Consider the following 19,037-nt stretch of genomic DNA (forward strand, 5'->3'; position numbering starts at 1 on the left):
CTGAAGGCTTTGTGTCTTAATGCAAGGAGTATCCGCAATAAGGTGGATGAATTAACAAATATAATGTGATTGGGATTACGGAGACGTGGCTCCAGGATGATCAGGACTGGGAACTCAACATCCAGGGGTATTCAACATTCAGGAAGGATAGAATAAAAGGAAAAGGAGGTGGGGTAGCATTGCTGGTTAAAGAAGAGATTAATGCAATAGTTAGGAAAGACATTAGCTTGGATGATGTGGAATCTATATGGGTAGAGCTGCAGAACACTAAAGGGCAAAAATCGTTAGTGGGAGTTGTGTACAGACCTCCAAACAGCAGTAATGATGTTGGGGAGGGCATCAAACAGGAAATTAGGAGTGCATGCAATAAAGGTGCAGCAGTTATAATGGGTGACTTTAATATGCACATAGATTGGGCTAGCCAAACTGGAAGCAATACGGTGGAGGAGGATTTCCTGGAGTGCATAAGGGATGGTTTTCTAGACCAATATGTCGAGGAACCAACTAGGGGGGAGGCCATCTTAGACTGGGTGTTGTGTAATGAGAGAGGATTAATTAGCAATCTCATTGTGTGAGGCCCCTTGGGGAAGAGCGACCATAATATGGTGGAATTCTGCATTAGGATGGAGAATGAAACAGTTAATTCAGAGACCATGGTCCAGAACTTAAAGAAGGGTAACTTTGAAGGTATGAGGCATGAATTGGCTAAGATAGATTGGCTAATGATACTTAAGGGGTTGACTGTGGATGGGCAATGGCAGACATTTAGAGACCGCATGGATGAATTACAACAATTGTACATTCCTGTCTGGCGTAAAAATAAAAAAGGGAAGGTGGCTCAACCGTGGCTATCTAGGGAAATCAGGGATAGTATTAAAGCCAAGGAAATGGCATACAAATTGGCCAGAAATAGCAGTGAACCTGGGGACTGGGAGAAATTTAGAACTCAGCAGAGGAGGACAAAGGGTTTGATTAGGGCAGGGAAAATGGAGTACGAGAAGAAGCTTGCAGGGAACATTAAGGCGGATTGCAAAAGTTTCTATAGGTATGTAAAGAGAAAAAGGTTAGTAAAGACAAACGTAGGTCCCCTGCAGTCAGAATCAGGGGAAGTCATAACGGGGAACAAAGAAATGGCAGACCAATTGAACAAGTACTTTGGTTCAGTATTCACTAAGGAGGACACAAACAACCTTCCGGATATAAAAGGGGTCAGAGGGTCTAGTAAGGAGGAGGAACTGAGGGAAATCTTTATTCGTCGGGAAATTGTGTTGGGGAAATTGATGGGATTGAAGGCCGATAAATCCCCAGGGCCTGATGGACTGCATCCCAGAGTACTTAAGGAGGTGGCCTTGGAAATAGCGGATGCATTGACATTCATTTTCCAACATTCCATTGACTCTGGATCAGTTCCTATCGAGTGGAGGGTAGCCAATGTAACCTCACTTTTTAAAAAAGGAGGGAGAGAGAAAGCAGGGAATTATAGACCGGTCAGCCTGACCTCAGTAGTGGGTAAAATGATGGAATCAATTATTAAGGATGTCATAGCAGCGCATTTGGAAAATGGTGACATGATAGGTCCAAGTCAGCATGGATTTGTGAAAGGGAGATCATGCTTGACAAATCTTCTGGAATTTTTTGAGGATGTTTCCAATAAAGTAGACAAAGGAGTACCAGTTGATGTGGTATATTTGGACTTTCAGAAGGCTTTCGACAAGGTCCCACACAGGAGATTAATGTGCAAAGTTAGAGCACATGGGATTGGGGGTAGTGTGCTGACGTGGATTGAGAACTGGTTGTCAGACAGGAAGCAAAGAGTAGGAATAAATGGGTACTTTTCAGAATGGCAGGCAGTGACTAGTGGAGTACCGCAGGGTTCTGTGCTGGGGCCCCAGCTGTTTACATTGTACATTAATGATTTAGACGAGGGGATTAAATGTAGTATCTCCAAATTTGCGGATGACACTAAGTTGGGTGGCAGTGTGAACTGCGAGGAGGATGCTATGAGGCTGCAGAGTGACTTGGATAGGTTAGGTGAGTGGGCAAATGCGTGGCAGATGAAGTATAATGTGGATAAATGTGAGGTTATCCACTTTGGTGGTAAAAACAGAGAGACAGACTATTATCTGAATGGTGACAGATTAGGAAAAGGGAAGGTGCAACGAGACCTGGGTGTCATGGTACATCAGTCATTGAAGGTTGGCATGCAGGTACAGCAGGCGGTTAAGAAAGCAAATGGCATGTTGGCCTTCATAGCGAGGGGATTTGAGTACAGGGGCAGGGAGGTGTTGCTACAGTTGTACAGGGCCTTGGTGAGGCCACACCTGAAGTATTGTGTACAGTTTTGGTCTCCTAACTTGAGGAAGGACATTCTTGCTATTGAGGGAGTGCAGCGTAGATTCACCAGACTGATTCCCGGTTGGTGGGACTGACCTATCAAGAAAGACTGGATCAACTGGGCTTGTATTCACTGGAGTTCAGAAGAGTGAGAGGGGACCTCATAGAAACGGTTAAAATTCTGACGGGTTTGGACAGGTTGGTTGCAGGAAGAATGTTCCCAATGTTGGGGAAGTCCAGAACCAGGGGTCACAGTCTAAGGATAAGGGGTAAGCCATTTAGGACCGAGATAAGGAGAAACTTCTTCACCCAGAGAGTGGTGAACCTGTGGAATTCTCTACCACAGAAAGTAGTTGAGGCCAATTCACTAAATATATTCAAAAGGGAGTTAGATGAAGTCCTTACTACTCGGGGGATCAAGGGGTATGGCGTGAAAGCAGGAAGCGGGTACTGAAGTTTCATGTTCAGCCATGAACTCATTGAATGGCGGTGCAGGCTAGAAGGGCTGAATGGCCTGCTCCTGCACCTATTTTCTATGTTTCTATGTTTCTCTCAGTCACCACCCTCCCACATTCACACTCCCCCCAACCCCCCCCCCCCACTCCCGGTCGGCCTATCTGGAAATGTATATCATGAAATTCATTAATTATCAGAAAATCATACGCAGTATGCAACTGAACTTCTAATATTCTTCGCTACTGGGCAAGGCTTGCTGCCAGCAACATAAAATTGGAAAATTAACCCTTATATATACCCACAATGCTAAAATAAATATAAGAACTGCTATTGTTTAATTCAGCCGTTGTATTACAAGGCATAACATTGTGTATTTTCTTTAGAATACCAATGTTGCATTTAAATTATAATATGTATTTATTTGTAATAATTTCCGTACTAGTGACACTGATAACTGCTTATAAATGCAACTACAGGTGCAACGTCCCGAATGCAGAATTCAAAAAAACGGAATTGTCCAAAAAGCGAACATTTCGGTGAGCGGCGAGGATCGGCACACGGTGAGTTCTGAAATCCGACAAAATCCAAAATCCGGCATGGATTTAGTCCGCAGCGAGGTCCGAAATCCGGCAAAGTCCAAAATCTAGTACGGATTCGGTCCACGGCGAGGTCCGAAATCCGGCAAAACCCAAAATCTGGCACGGATTCAGTCCTGAGGATTCCGGATTTCAGACTGTTGATTTTCTTGTCTGAAATCTGAAAAAACTCAAAAACCGGCATGGACTTAGTCCTGAGGATTCCGGATTTCAGACCTTGTACCTGTAGTAGAAGATTTGATGTACTATGCTGTTTATTAACTTAACACTTTTGCTCAAAATTGGCAATGTTTTTTCCATTTCTATTTTTCTTCTTTTTTCTCCTCTTCTTTCCTGGACATGGTAATTTTTGCTCGGGTGACTTTGTCTTTGCACATTATCAGATCTCCAACCTCCCTTTTCTCTCAAGTCTTTAACTGTGCATCATAACTCCCTGATTGAAACCCTTCAATCAAGTTTCCACTCATCCCACAGCAAGGCCTTAATCAAAGGCGCAAATAACATTTACTATGATTGTAACCATGATGCATCATCCCTTCCCTTGACCTCACTACAACCTTCATATATGGTTGACCACACCACTGTCCAGATTAGTGGGACTGTCGTCACTTGGCTCCACCCTTACCTACTCAATCATAACTAAAGCATCCAAGCAATAGCTTCTCTTCCTTTTGTCATACTATTATTTTAGGAGTCTTTCAAAAATCTATCCTTGGCCGTCTCCTCCTCCCCACCTATCATCGGCAGAATGGGGTCAACTTCCACGGGTATGCTGATGACACCAAGTTCTATCACTCCACCATCACTCTCACCCCTCACTGTCCCTGTGCTAGCAGATTGCTTGTCTGACGATCAATCAGTCTTGGATGAGCTGCAATTCCCACCAGCTAAAGATTGAGAAGAATGAAGCCATTGTCTTCAGTCCCTACCACAAATCTTCACCCTCACAATTGACTCATTCCCCCTCCCAGGCCACTGTCTTAATCTAAAGCAGATTGCACACAATCTTGGAATTCCTTAAAATTCCGAACTGAGCTTCCAACCCCAAATTCTCTCAAATGACTATCTATTTCCACTTCTGTGACCTCGGCCCTACCTCAGCTCATCTGCATCCATGCCATTGTCAGCTCCTGGCTCAATTACTCAATGCTTTCCTTACCAACCATCCATCCTTCAGCCTGCAAAACTCTGGTGCCTATATACCAAACCATCTTTCATCCCCCTCTTCGCTACCCTACATCAATTAGTTCCCAGTCAATTTTAAAGTTCTTATTCTTGTGGTTCAATCCTTTTATTGTCTCACCATCCCAATCTCTGAAACATCCTCCATTGTTACATTCATTGCCAAATTCTGTTTCTTTTCTTACACCCCACCTCTTTTTACCACATCTTAGGTGGCCATGCTTTGAGCCGTGTGGGCCCCATGTTCTGGAATTTCCTCTCCACTTTCCTTGCCTCCTTTCAGACCCTCTTAAAACACACCTCTTTTTATCAGATTTTGGTCACCACTCCTAATATGTCCTTCTTTGGCTTTTTTTCCTATGCCTCTATAAAGCAGCTTGGGATGATTTTCTGTGTTGAAAATAAACATTAATGTAGCTCTTGTTCAGGTATAGTTTGACATGCTCGGGTAGCTTTCAGGTAGCCACCCTTCACTTGCGAACCCAGTGTCAGTGGATTATTCAACTGTGGAGAGGACCATAGCTAAACATGATCCTGTCATCAAATCAAAGTACATGAGCCGTACGAGTGCTGAGCCGCAGTCCCAAGAAAATGGTCTTGGCTCTATGGGGGAAATTACCTGCTGTCCTCTCTCAAAATGACAGCATGCCTGCTCCTCCTGTCACCCACTTCACCAATGCCCTTGTCAGTGCCACACAGTCTGCTGGGCCACACTGCCCCAGTCCACACCAAAATGTTGCAGTCTGCAGCTGGCCCTCAAGGCCCAGAGCTGTGCAAGGTCACCCACCATGGATATCTGAAGTATTCTCAATGGCAGCTCAGTAACCCACCTCCCAAGCTGTAGCCAATGGGGATACACTTCATAGCAGCATGAGGATAGGTAAACAAATACAGAAGATAGCACTAAGGGGTTGCACAGGGATTATTCTTAATTATTCCTGTTAAATATTATACACAGAGGTAATTGAGTTGTTGGATACATTTTCTTAGTTTTGGATTTGGTATTAATATTAATATTGGTAAAAAGTGAAATGAGGGCAAGTACGGACTAAAGGAAGGCGACCAGATGGTGGTAGTATGAATGGTGGTAAGTATTGTGGGAATGTTAGTGTATTGAGGATGGGCGAGATGGTTCATGTGAAGCACTCATGGATGAGCTGCTCACTACATGCTCTGGCTGCTAGAAGCACTGGTGTTTGATGTTACTCTTACTCTTCCTCTTCTTCGTACTGCTCTTCGTCCTCCTCCTGCTGCTGTACTTCTTGGTGCCCATGTGGTGTAAGGGCTGGTCCATCATTATGGCAAAATTATACAGTAGATGGTGATGGATACAGAGTCAGGGCTGTACTGCAAAGCTCTTCTTGAACGGTCCAGGCATTGCTTGAGCACACCAATTCCCTCGGAGATATCTACATCCCCAATTTTAATCACTCCACCACTGGTTTCAGCTGCCAAGGCCCTAAGCCCAAGAATCCCTTCTCTAAACCACTCCACTACTTCTCTTTTCTCCTTTAAAATGCTCCTTAAAACCTACCTCTTTGATCAAGTTATTGGCCATCTGCCCTAATATCTCCTTATGTGGCTCAGTATTACATTTTGTTTGATAATGCTCCTGTGAAGCACTTTGGGAAATTTTACTACATTAAAGGCGCTATTACAAGTTGTTGTTGTTGTTACTCGATAACGTTTTTGGTGGTGGCATTTTACACTTGTAAAACGGGTGCAAGCCAATGAATTTCTATGCCTTTGTTTCCTGTGCAGCCAAGATGTGAACAGGGGACAACTTGTACTACACAGATGGCTGCTTAAACAATTTAAAAGAAAAATCCAATTTGTGAAATGATTCATTGTGGGATCACTTCAGCTTGCTTCAAAGAGACAAGTGAAATATAAATAATTGACTCATCTATAAGTTAGTCTATATGCTTTTAATATTTATGAATAATTATTTCTAAACTAACAGGCCACATTTTCATAGTAAAACAATTTACTCAGGTGACAGTTTTGGTGACTATGCATGTGTCTAAAATATATCTATGATTCCCCAAATCATTCCTTCTCGTGAAGAAACCAATGCAAACTCTATTATCTTTTAAAGTGCTACTGTCAGTCTCCTGCCTTAATCTGTCAATTGAGCCAAAAAAAAAATAAGCAAAATGCAATTTAAAAGTTGCAGCCTAGATTTATTTACATATGGTACATCAGTAACTTAGTGCTGGCTAATTTGATAGATCATTATGTGCAACTGGCAAAGTCCTGTGATCTTGAAAGTGCAGAAAAATGACAAATCAATGTCACGCTACTTGTCATTCTCTCCCCGCTTGAATTATTGCCTTGTACCCAGTATGTATTAAAATATGTGCTCATTGATATCCTTATAATCTACTAAGCTGGGGAGCATTCATGCCATGCCTAATAGAAACACAGTCACTGAAGAGAAAGCCTCAATTATTAATGCATAACTAGCCAAACAAAAACTGATCTTTGTATTCCACAGCTATTCTGAAACACAGGTTGAAATTGATTGTAGCAAAACAGATTTCAGTTTTTAGTTATACAGTCAAACAATTTAATTTATTAAATGTAACACCCACGTGTGTGTCTGAATGGGTGTATATATACTTATGTATCTGCATGACCGTCTGCATAAGTGATTTTTAGTGTATATCTCATTGTATTTACATGGCTTTCTAGCTATGTCTATATCTATGTATTTTTGTGTGTCTGTGAGCATTTGTTTTTGGTTGGGTCTCTATATGTAGGTTTCTGTCCCTCTTTGCATGTACGCACTTCTTTGCCTGTACATTTTACTGTGTGTTTGTATCTGCAGTTTGCGATGCATGTCTATGACTTGTGTTTATACTTCATGTCTATTCCTGTTCTTGTCTCTATCTGTTCCATGTTTCTGTGTATATATCAGTGTGTGTCTGCGTTAGCATGGCTTTACTCACCATATTGATCCACAGCACGTTGCATTTTCACCCTCTCCACTGGCAGCGTTGTCTGCGTTATCAGATTCCGTATCACCAATCGGCATATTTGCTGTTGTACGAGGTCAAAAATACAAATAAATTCATAATTTACTTCCTGTTAATATAGAATTCTTGAAAATTAATATTAAAGCAAAAATGAAAACTAATGTTGACTATGATTGCAAACCTAATAAATGGGCATCATTCTCAATGGGGAATAATATAAACCCTTCATAATCAAACACGTAATAAAATAATCTTAAAAAGATAAATGTAACATTACAACTGAAATAGCAATTGTAATAACATACCAGAATTGTCTTGGAGTAAAATGAGTCTATCAAATACTATTGTTGATTGTTTTTAATCCCTTGAACATTTAATTCTTGTTATTGCTTCAGAAATGTGTAATTTCCACCTACAAAAAATGTTTATGTACTCAAAAATTATTTTGTCGAATATCAACTGAATTAAATATAGAATGTGAATAGACTTTTTAAGATTTTGCAGTAGTCATCTAAAATTAACTGGAGATAAATTCAGTGATCCCGGACTCCAAGCAGGAAGCCATATTCAAAGGGAGTGGGAGTCGGAGATGCGACTACAACACCACAACACCCTTTCTCCAAACCATACTCCCTGCTAAAAGCATGTGATTGTTGAATTTACCCTTCAAGAGCAGATTTTATAAATTTTAAAAATAACGGCTGGAAAATCACACAGTCCTCTGAGCCCAGGTTTCTGAATTGTGTTTCCTACACAAAACTCTAACATCTACCTTTAAGTAGGAGAAACAAAATTAAAATGGTTCCATAAAGATAGATGTGATATATTTCCTTCATTTAATACACGGGTTCACCTGGTGACTGCGTCACAAAGATTAAGCTCAAGTTCTGTTCAACGTATAATATATAAATGTTGATGAGAGATCTGATTGTTGGGCATCAGTTAAATCATTCTCCACCTCATGGATGGGATGTGCTTAATTCTTCAGAAATGTAATGGATGTTGATCTACTGTCTGCAAGCTGTATACTATAGCCCAGCCAGAGGCACAACCCCACTTTAATGAACAAACCTGCCATTGTTGGGTAGACAAACCAGATTCCTCCTGAAAGAATATTCATCAATTTGGTACGTCTAGGTCTGAATTACCCCAGTGATAATTTTAATAAGATGTCCAGATACCAGGATGTTTTCTTCAGCTATCTTTTCTCACTAAGTGAGAAGAAGGTGTTCGTTGAATTAAGTATCGACTGATCTAAGGATAAGGGTTAAGCCATTTAGGACTGAGATGAGGAGAAACTTCTTCACTCAGAATTGTTAACCTGTGGAATTCCCTACCGCAGAGAGTTGTTGATGCCAGTTCATTGGATATATTCAAGAAGGAGTTAGATATGGCCCTTACGACTAAAGGGGGTCAAGGGATATGCAGAGAAAGCAGGAAAGGGGTACTGAGGTGAATGATCAGCCATGATCTTATTGAATGGTGGTGCAGGCTCAAAGGGCCGAATGACCTACTCCTGCACCTATTTTCTATGTTTCTATGACCAACATTCAGGGATTGGAACTGGAGATCAGTAGTCAGTGTTGTCATAAAAAAGGAGCAATTGCTGAAAGAGAGAAAGATAATGGAGATATTGGATGAATACAGGTGATAATGTGGGAAACCATGTGAAGTATCCCAAGAGATTACACTAGCAAACATTTGCCAGGCACTGTCCAACATTGCAGATGGATGCAAAATTCCAGAAATCAGCATCGTTAGAAAACCAGGAATGCACCTGAACAAAGAAACAGTTTGAAGGTCACAGAAAGATTGTAGTCGCAGTTGAATCTTTGCTTAAATGGATAGCCATGTATATCAGGACAATACCTTTAGGAGGGTTAGCTGTCTACTGGAACTAGAGAAGTACATATTGAGGAAAGTGTAGAAGGGATAGCGAAGGGAACAGCTAGAGACCAAGTGGCAGGAGTCCATATTGGGGTAAATGACATAGGGAGAAATAAATTAGGGTCTTAATTGCGCTGTATTATGAAAATTAACTTAAAACTCAAAAACAGAGGACACAAAGTACTTTTTTGGCATACTTCCAGTATTTGGGAAAAGAGTAGAGTTCACCAAAAAAAATTGAGGAGGTGTGACTGGCAGCATGGTGTGAGTACAACAATTCTACCTAAAACAAATAACCTGGAATCCTTCCAGAATAATAGGGACTGGTACAGGAAAGATTGGCTTAAACCAAATAAGAACAAAGAGACTTGCAAGGAACATTGAGACAGCAATAGAAAATAATTTAAACTAGACAGATAAGGGGAAGGCAGGGAGGAAACAAAGGTGCTAACAAGATAAATAGTAGACTGGAAGGCAGTTGACAAGTACTTATGGGTACAGATACGCAGAGAGAGCCAAGTGAACTAGAAATCAGGAATAGGCAGACATAGGGGAATAAAAGAGGGAAATCTATAACAAAATATGAATGCTAGAAGCATAAGAAATAAGATACCAGAACTAGAGACTCTGGTATATGGAACTATGATGTGGTATATCAGAAACATGGTTTAATCCAGAGGATAGAAATAAATATAATATTCAGCGATATAGTATTTAGACAAGACACACAAGGAGGTTGTGTAGCCCTGTACGACAGGGACACCAGGGAGGTAAAAGAAGTTGATTCTGTGGGAGGTAAAAAAAAACTTCTAAATTAACCACTCTGGGTAGATGTCAGTAATCCTAAAAAAAAAAATCCAAGCTAATGCTGGGAATATGCTAAAGATGACCAGGTCAGTATGAGAAGAATGACAATTTTCTCAGAAAAGATAGGAAGAGCATATGCGCACAGGAAAGTTATTTTGATGGGAGACTTCATTCAATCTAATGTAAACTGGGAAACCCCAAGCTGTTTAGAGTCAGAGTTGGTAGATGCAGTGCATGACTGTTTCTGGTTATGGGGAAAAGGCCTGTATAGTGGAGGAATACACCTTATTGGAGCTAAGAATAAGAGTTCACTAATCTGCTATGGAGGGAGAGGGCTGCTCTATCAGACACGAAGCTATGTCTCCAGCAATTACAGGCCAGTGTTGTTGTGGCTTTGTGGAATGCCTTACAGATTGCTAGAAGCATAGTCATGACCATATCATTGATGTAAATGTGCACATTTCTGGTTGCAACCTCTCCAGCTGACATCTGGCAGAAAAAGATAACATTTGTGGAGTTTATAAGGGCTGTGAAATGTTCAATATATGATCTTGAGATGGCTCTCACATTTTGCTGCAGGTGCTTCTTATTAAGGTCAATTTTCATGCCTCTTTCTGGAGTAAAAATTAATCAGCGATGCAACCACAACACATACCCGAACCGGGTGGTCTGAGGCCGGCCCAAAGATGAGCATCAGGCCCTATTAATAATAATCTGGTCTGCTATTGCTCACCCATTTGAAGAAATTAATATTGGATTGCTTGCCTCACTGGCAGTAACTCCCCCTTGGCTATCATCTCTGTCCTTGCTGACTTACATTGTCTGCCAGTAGCCTAATGCCTCCAAATTAATACTCTTACCCTCGTGTTTAAATCCATTCATGGCCTCACTCCTCCCCATCCCTGTAACCTCCTCCAGCCCTACAACCACCCCAGAACTCTTCATTCCTCTGAATCTGGGATTTTGTGCATTCCCCATTCTTTCACCCCATGCCCTGGAACTCACTGCCTAAACCCCACTGCCTCTACACCTCCCTCACCTATTTTAAGACCCTATTTAAAACCCACCTCTTTGATCAAGTTTTTCGTCAGCCTTGCTAATACCGCCTTCTTTGGCTGGACGTCGATTTGGCTGGGCGTTTATTTATTTCTAATTGTGCCCTTGTGAAGCGCCTAGAGACATTTTTCTAAATTAAAAGCACTATGTGAACCCAAGTTGTTATTCACGCTGTTGTCATCATCTTTTAATATGCTAATGGGCAAACTACACAGGGAAGAGTTTGTGTATCTTTCAGTGAGAGATCACAAATTATACCAACACGTAAACATTTTCTTAACATCTGGTTTTAAGAGTAGCTACAGTAATAACCAAAGGCTATCCTTGGTTTGTATAAGTCTTTTCACTTTGACTGTATACATTTTAGGAAGCCTACATAACTAAATCATGTGTAATGAATTTCTTTTCCAACAGTGAGGATCTATTTAATTCATTCACATAATTTAAAACATTACTGAGGAATTTTCAGCTCTTATGAGCAAAATCATATGCAAAATGTGTGCAAATCCATACACGTACAATGTTGCTACTTTCCCCCATGCACAGCACAGTTCCTTATACAAATGTAGAATGTATTAACATAAGTATTGTGTGCATTAAACATAGGTCCAGATTTTGTCTTTTACATATAGGATGAATAATTGCACAAGCACATGGTTTTTCCCATGTATCTAAATTGGAAAATGTGTTTTCTGGGCTAAACAACCTTAAGCCTTGATGATTTGTTTGTGTTCCAAAGAGGACTGGAGCTTTATATACTTCGCTCCCTTTGCTGCTAAGTTTAAGAGTAATTTTCCACTCCTTATAGTTTTCAGTTGGTGCTTTATTGTCATAGAGTTGTTGAAATTGGTAATTGAGCATGTTGTCCAAATCTATTGTAATTTTTTCCTGATTACTGTGGTAACAAATAGCTTGGATGCAGCAAAGACGATTAGAATATAAAACAAAGAGAACTGAACTAACCAGGACAAAATGTCTATGCCAAAGTATTGACTGGGATGTGAAGGTTCACAGCCATCTCTATATACATCAAAATCACCTGCTACTTGGTAGATTTTTCAGTTTTCGGTATCAATCGCTGATTCTAATAGGCAGTCATGTGAGATGAAGGGAACAATAGTGAGTGTAAGCATGAAGCATGTGATGTGAATTGTCAGGTAAGAAGAGTGTGGAAGGAGATAGGCATGAATCAGTAGTCAATTGGGAGCAAAAGGATATGTAATAAGGACATCGGAGGCTGATTATACTGGGATCAGTTGTTCCTTGTTATTAATCGGGCTAAAACAGCAATGCATGCACATAACACCTGGGTGAGGAGAGATTTTAGGTGTATTTAATCCACAGCTAGATGAAACTTTTTTTTTAATAATCTGAAGGGCGAACATGTTCTTTTTCATATTTTATTTTACTTGAATAGCATTTGGGTTGTAAAGTTTTCTGTTTGGGCACAATTAGAATCAAAGATTATGCATAATTGTCACCATATATTTGTATGTTTTACATCTGAAAACGGAAGGAAAATAGCTTGTATGCATTGTACATTAATTTGCCCCACTAAATCATCACACTCAAGAGTAGTTTAAAAGCCTGTTGAGAGACAAAAGCACACCATTCAGTTAAAGCACAAAACCTGATGTAGAGATAAATATATAATGAAAAAAAGCAGATCTTAGTAATTGGTTTCTCAATGTAAAAATATGTAAATACTTGGTCACAAAATTCAATTTTGATTTTTTTTTACCAGTTCCAGTTTTATTTTACTCTTTCAGTGTAGAACTGCTGAGCATGTCCACTGAATTGCACATTCCACCAAAGTATAGTCAAATAACAACCTTTCATAATCAGGGCCATTCAACCAAAACAGCCTTCTTTCTCCAGAGAAAACAATGTTTGTGTTATTATGAAACACTGCAAATAACATAAAGAAAATCATGCCATGGAGAGAAACCAACAATTACAAAAGAACAATAAGCCACACAAAGCACACATAAATCCAAGACAAAAGCAAACAAAAATTACCATGTGTTTCGGATGACTGGCTGAACCAGGCAAACCTTCCTTTCTTCTTTGCCATTAATTCGGCCAGTGTTACCCCTTCATATTAAATGCATGCAATTCCAGGCATTTAAACATCAGATGGCAGCAGCAACATAGCAAAGATTAGAAACAGCAATTGACAAAATGAGGTAACATATAATTTTAATGTAACAGAAACAATGCTAGAAACAAAACAAAAGATGAGACATTGACTGCAAAGCTACTGATAGCCAAATCACAAGTTAGCCAGAATAAGTCAGAATTAGTCAGATTTTTTTGCGTTATGGTGTGCATGATATTCCCAATTGCATATATTGTTCATTTCAATTATTATCTCTGAAATTAATGACTAAATTTTGGATCACATTGTGTCATTCAAAATCATATTTTATATTTAATTGAAAACAGTCTAGGTTATATGAAGCTATTGCCTCTGGTCTAATAATGTCTTCTCTGTATTTCTCCTACACTGTGATACAACAAAAGCATCAAAGAGTTAATAGTACTGTATGGAGCTGAAAGTAGATGCCGGTACATCAAAGGGAGTGTCTTTTTTTTTTAAAGAGTTAGTTCATCAATTCCCCCCAAAGTCTTTCGATTTCTTTAGAATGTGGTGTTCATGTTCATTTTAAATATAGAATAGCAACTTTAATGCTGCTTGATCATTTATGTTTGTAAAGCTTGCAAATCACTACAGATTGTGGTGAGTGATATGGTATTTGTAAACTAACTTTTATAACTGTTCCACTTTGTTATAATTCTCTACAAAATACATCATTACATTGTTCACGAATTTCCTATGAAGAATTTTTCAAAAACTGTAACAGCTGTCTGCATAAAAATATATATTTTAAAGCGCTCACATGATTAAACTGCATTGTATCTGTGCAAAAAACATACTGTAATACATGCAATGAAAGTTATTTTGATGGTAAAGATGTTGCATAACTGCAAGTGATTTCATTCAAAAGGATTGGTTAACAAGTTTTGAATCTGCCTCAGATATACTTTGGATACTGCAGTACTAGTCACTCCCATAAGTCGTTCAAGCATCCTATGTTCCAGAGTGTAATCATACTGTCCAATATCTACTTATACGATAGCATGACCTAGATGTAACAATGAGATTCCTTTGTGTACTGAATTGGATAAGGCATCTTATGCATGTGTCTTCATTTACGCTTCTTAAATTTTTTTAAGTAGGTGAACTAAAAAGCACTGCAAGCCAGAAAGGAATTGATAAGCTGTTTATTTTAAATACTGCAAATTAACATACAGAGTAATCTACTTCATTCAATTTTCAATTCTCTTCAAAAAATGTCATAGTAAATCATAGTAAATCATATGCCTTGTCCCTTTTATAGGCTGACTTACTTGTTTTTGGCATTACCTTTATTTCTAGATAAATTCTAAACTGCAAAAATGGACTTGCTGCACCTTCGGTTCCAGCTCCAGGCCCAGGCATGCACAGCATGGTCACCCGTTTAAAACTTGACTTTGTCCAGATATATCTTTTTTCTGTATTCACAGCAAGTGGGAAGACTATCCCTCCGACCACTCCCTCCACTGCACCCCATTCAGTGATGCACTAGTAAACCCGTCAAGAAAATCAGCTACCGCTTCCCTCCTTCTCGGGATATAGGTTCAAGAAACCATCTTGTGCTATTCTCAAAATGAATAGAGGCCAGCCTGGCTTAATGAACCTGAAATAAGTCAATTGACTCTCAGTATCTCTGTTTGAAATAGACTGTGAGCCACAACATTCCACAAATTGGCTTTCTAACTTTAATGCAGACCTGCATGATAGTCACAATAATTCAACAATATGTGGCCTATTAACAAAACAAAACCATTAGGTCTGGATTTTCCTTAGATAAACCATCCATTTATGGGCGATGTAGAGGCAGTCTGACAAATAAAATAGGGCAGAGAGGCCTTCTACCAAAACCTCACCCTAAAATATTTGCTGCCATGAGTTCCCCCATAACCCTGCGCCGCCCACTGGAAGCCCATTCCTCACCACAGGTAGATGAAGGAGGTGGTCATGGGTAAGCAATCTCTGTGATTTCCCTTTATTTCCACACACTTACCACTTCTGAAAATCATCACCACTATAAATGGTATGTACATGTACAATCCTGCATCAAGAGACTACACTTCACCAGGCAGTCTGTCATTGACCTGTTTACCCTTCCACAATAGGATTTCCTGCCATGCTTTGCCAGTCACCAACACACTTAATTTCATTGCCCAGGCCTCTTTTAGACTGCTACAGGGAACATTACCCACATCTCCCAGTCTGCACAGCTACATCAACCAGGTCAGCAATGCCCTATTTGCCAGAGACAACCAATACATCACCTTTTTCATTGATGCCAACACTCAAAATGAGGGAGGTCTGTTATTTCCAACAGTGGCTGGATTCACTCGTATCCAGGGCATTGTAGGTTGCACTCATACCATCAAGGAACCAGAAGGTGAGCCACCAGTTTTTGACAGCAGGAAGAGTTTTGGCTCAATTACTGTCCAGCTGGAGAGTGATCACCCACAAAGAATCATGCAAGTTGTGCCAGTTTCAGAAGAAACTGTAACAATGCATTCATCCTGCAACACTCATCCCTTTCCCCAATATTCAACCCGTCCAGGAAGGTACGGGAATGGCAGTGTGGGGACAAGGGCTACCCCCTGCACCCATAGCTGATGACACCAGTATCCTCAAAGTTTGAGCCCAGAGCCTGCATGGCAGCCATTTGAGCTTTGACCAAGCTACAAAGGCTGGAAAGATAGGTGCCGAAATTCAGCCTCCCTGTTACTGCCGGAAAGCGGCGGCCACACGGCAGTGTTGAATGGCCGCCGATTTTCTGCCGAATGGCTGCTGCTCGCGAAATTCTCCTCGGTGGTCTTTCCAACGGTCCCCACTTCCGCCAAACCTTCCTAATTGTGTCACCAAAGCACGCACCACCGATCTCCCGCCCCGCAAGTAAAATTCACGTAAAAAAATTTTGCGGTCACCATGTGGTGCCTCCGACAGTTTTTTCTGTCAGTGCACTGTGTTTGCAGTGTCTGCAAAATGGCGGTGTGGCCGCCATTAAAAGAGAGGGTGCACTTCCGCGGCCGCCATTTTATTTTTTTAGTCAGCCGACTGCCAGGTCGGTCCGACAATTATGCCCCCAGGTTCGGCCGGGCCCCAGCAGGCAGCCTGGCACCCAAGACCGCTGACCCAGCCGAAACGCTCCCTGGTGGCCCAATGGACCTAGCTAAAATAATCACAGAGCTCGCAGCGGCTCTCCCCTTTAAGTGAAGGGGAGAGACGTGGTGACGTGCCAGCGTGATGATGTCATCAATGCTACGCTGATGACCGACAGTGGCGGAGACTCCGTCCGGCCTCCACTTCCGCCCCTCTTATGACCGATCTTCTGCTCTCCACCCCACGTCTGCCCCCATTATGACCGACTTCCGCTTCAATCGAAAGAGAGTTGAATTTTGCCAAAGAAGCCACCGCATCCATCGCAGCGGTGAAAACACAGGAAAAACGGTAAGTGCGACCCGTTTCCGGCGGAGGTGAATTTCTACCCCATAGACTCCTGTTGTGAGGGCACGGCTGCAGCATCCCTGGAGGTGGCCTCACATTCCATGGTAGGCTGCAGGGTGTTGAAGCTGTGTGAGATGGCACCACACAAGCTGGAAGGAGATTCCTCAATAATTCCAGCCATGGTGCAGAAACTCCTTGGCAGGCCTTCCAGTACCTGGTACAACTGTTTGTGTGAAGCAAGCAAATTTCATCTCATAACTGGGCCCCTGAAGTCCGCATCTTTGTCTTCTTCAGCAGAGCTGAGAGAGAACTTCACCCTATGGCAAACTGACTCCTGGGCTGGACCTACCATCACTACTTGCTGCAGGGTGTTTCACTATCTGCAGAGCACTCTAGCTCACTGCCAAACTCACACGCAATTCTAATCTCTGTGCTGGTGCTTGGGATTCCTGGAGCACGTGGCGATGCATCCTTAAGATAATTGTCCACCTCCGAGCTATCTTCTTCAGGAAGCTCGCTGCTGAAAAGGACCTAGAGGAAAGAGAAAGAGGTAAGATGGCACTGAGAGGCTGGACATTAGCAAGTGACAATCTTCAGAATGCAGTTTGAAGTTATGAAGCTTTCTGGATATTCACCGCTCAGATAAATTGCCAGCCTCGTCTTCACTAATGGTCATTGCTTTACCCGAGCCATGAATCTCCAGGCCTTCCTGCACCATTTGGGTGAAGGCTATTATGTCAGGTATACACCCCCAGTCTTGCTCTTCTCTGTCACATTTTGTGCTGTCCTGCAGAGAGGGCAGTTAATGAGTGGCTGTTGAAAATGTCAGTGGAGGTGAGTAGGGCTTGTGCACATAGAGAGTTTGTGCTCTGAGAGTTGTATAAGAAAAGAAAGAAATAGACTTGTATTTATATGTCTTTCACGACCTCAGGACGTCTCGAAGCACTTTACAGCCAAATGAAGTACTTTTGAAATGTAGTCACTGGTGTAATGTAGGAAACAGGCAGCCAATTTGCGCACAGTAAGCTCCCACAAACTGCAATGTGATAATGACCAGATAATCTGTCTTTTTAGTGTCGTTGATTGAGGAATAAATATTGGCCAGGACACCAGAGATAACTACCCGGCTCTTCTTGAGATTAGTGGCTATGGGATCTTTTGCGTCCACCTGAGAGAGCAGTTTAACGTCTCATCTGAAAAATGACACCTCCTCCCTTAGTACTGCACTGGAATGTCAGCCTAGATTTTTGGTCTCTGGAGTGGGACGTGAACCCAGACCCTTCTAACTCAGAGGTGAGAGAGCCACAACTGACATTGAAGCAAGATGGAATGAGGATGAGGAAATTGTGATTGGAAAGCCAAGTGTTTGGAATGTGAAGTAAGGAAGGTGTTGTGAGAGAAGTTGCCGGTTGTGCAAGTGCTAGGATGTAAGAAAAGAATACGGTTAGTATCTGTTGTGAAAACCCAAAGGAAGAGGTGAATGCATTTGGAATGTGAAAGAGAAGTGTTGCAGTGTGCCCTTGTGATTATGTGCTGAAGGATGTGATGGAGAGGAGAAATTTGTTGAGCGTGCTTAGGACGGGAGTAGGAGAGTTGTCAGGTGTTATTGTGAAAGATGGAGAGATGGAGCTGTACTCACCTTTGCTGCTCTTGTGAGGTCGTTGTGCCTTTTTCTACATTGATCCCAGGTCCTGTGGGTGATGTTGCTGGTATTGACCCTTTCAGCCAACTCTGTCCAGGGCTGATGGTTGGTCACCCTGGGGATCTTCCTGTGGGTGCTGGGGAACAGCACCCTCCTTGCATTGATCTCCTCCACAAGGAACTCCCAGAAGGCTTCAGGGGCAACCCTGTGACTTAATACTGCCAAGATAACTGTTTGCACACCCTTCTATTTAAATCATCCAGAAGGGAATGCAACCTCACATTAAGAGGTGTATTTGAGCAATAAATACCCCACCAGAAATTGCGCAATGAAAATGGGCAAACTGCCCATTTCCCAATGTAAATCGGGTTGGCAGCCCATTAATCATATTAAAATAAGGCCCAGGAGTTAAAACTGCCCAGGCCTCATGCTGGCAATTTCAGTGGAATTTGCCGCTTGCCCCACACATCACCAATTTTTGCCCCAATTTAAAATCGGGGCTTATATGCATCATTGTAATCATATACATG

At 41.5% G+C, this 19,037-nt stretch overlaps 1 protein-coding gene across 1 annotated transcript in view; it reads right to left on the minus strand.

Annotated features, from left to right (window-relative positions):
• cacna1db (calcium channel, voltage-dependent, L type, alpha 1D subunit, b) overlaps positions 1-19,037 on the minus strand; it is a 760,213-nt gene that overhangs the window by 317,140 nt on the left and 424,036 nt on the right. Inside the window, exon 10 of the mRNA XM_070894765.1 lies at positions 7,520-7,610. Coding sequence (XP_070750866.1) covers positions 7,520-7,610 — 91 coding nt within the window. The remainder of the gene's footprint in view (positions 1-7,519; positions 7,611-19,037) is intronic.

This window comes from Pristiophorus japonicus, chromosome 12, assembly GCF_044704955.1.
Source record: "Pristiophorus japonicus isolate sPriJap1 chromosome 12, sPriJap1.hap1, whole genome shotgun sequence".
NCBI classification, from domain to species: Eukaryota; Metazoa; Chordata; class Chondrichthyes; family Pristiophoridae; genus Pristiophorus; species Pristiophorus japonicus.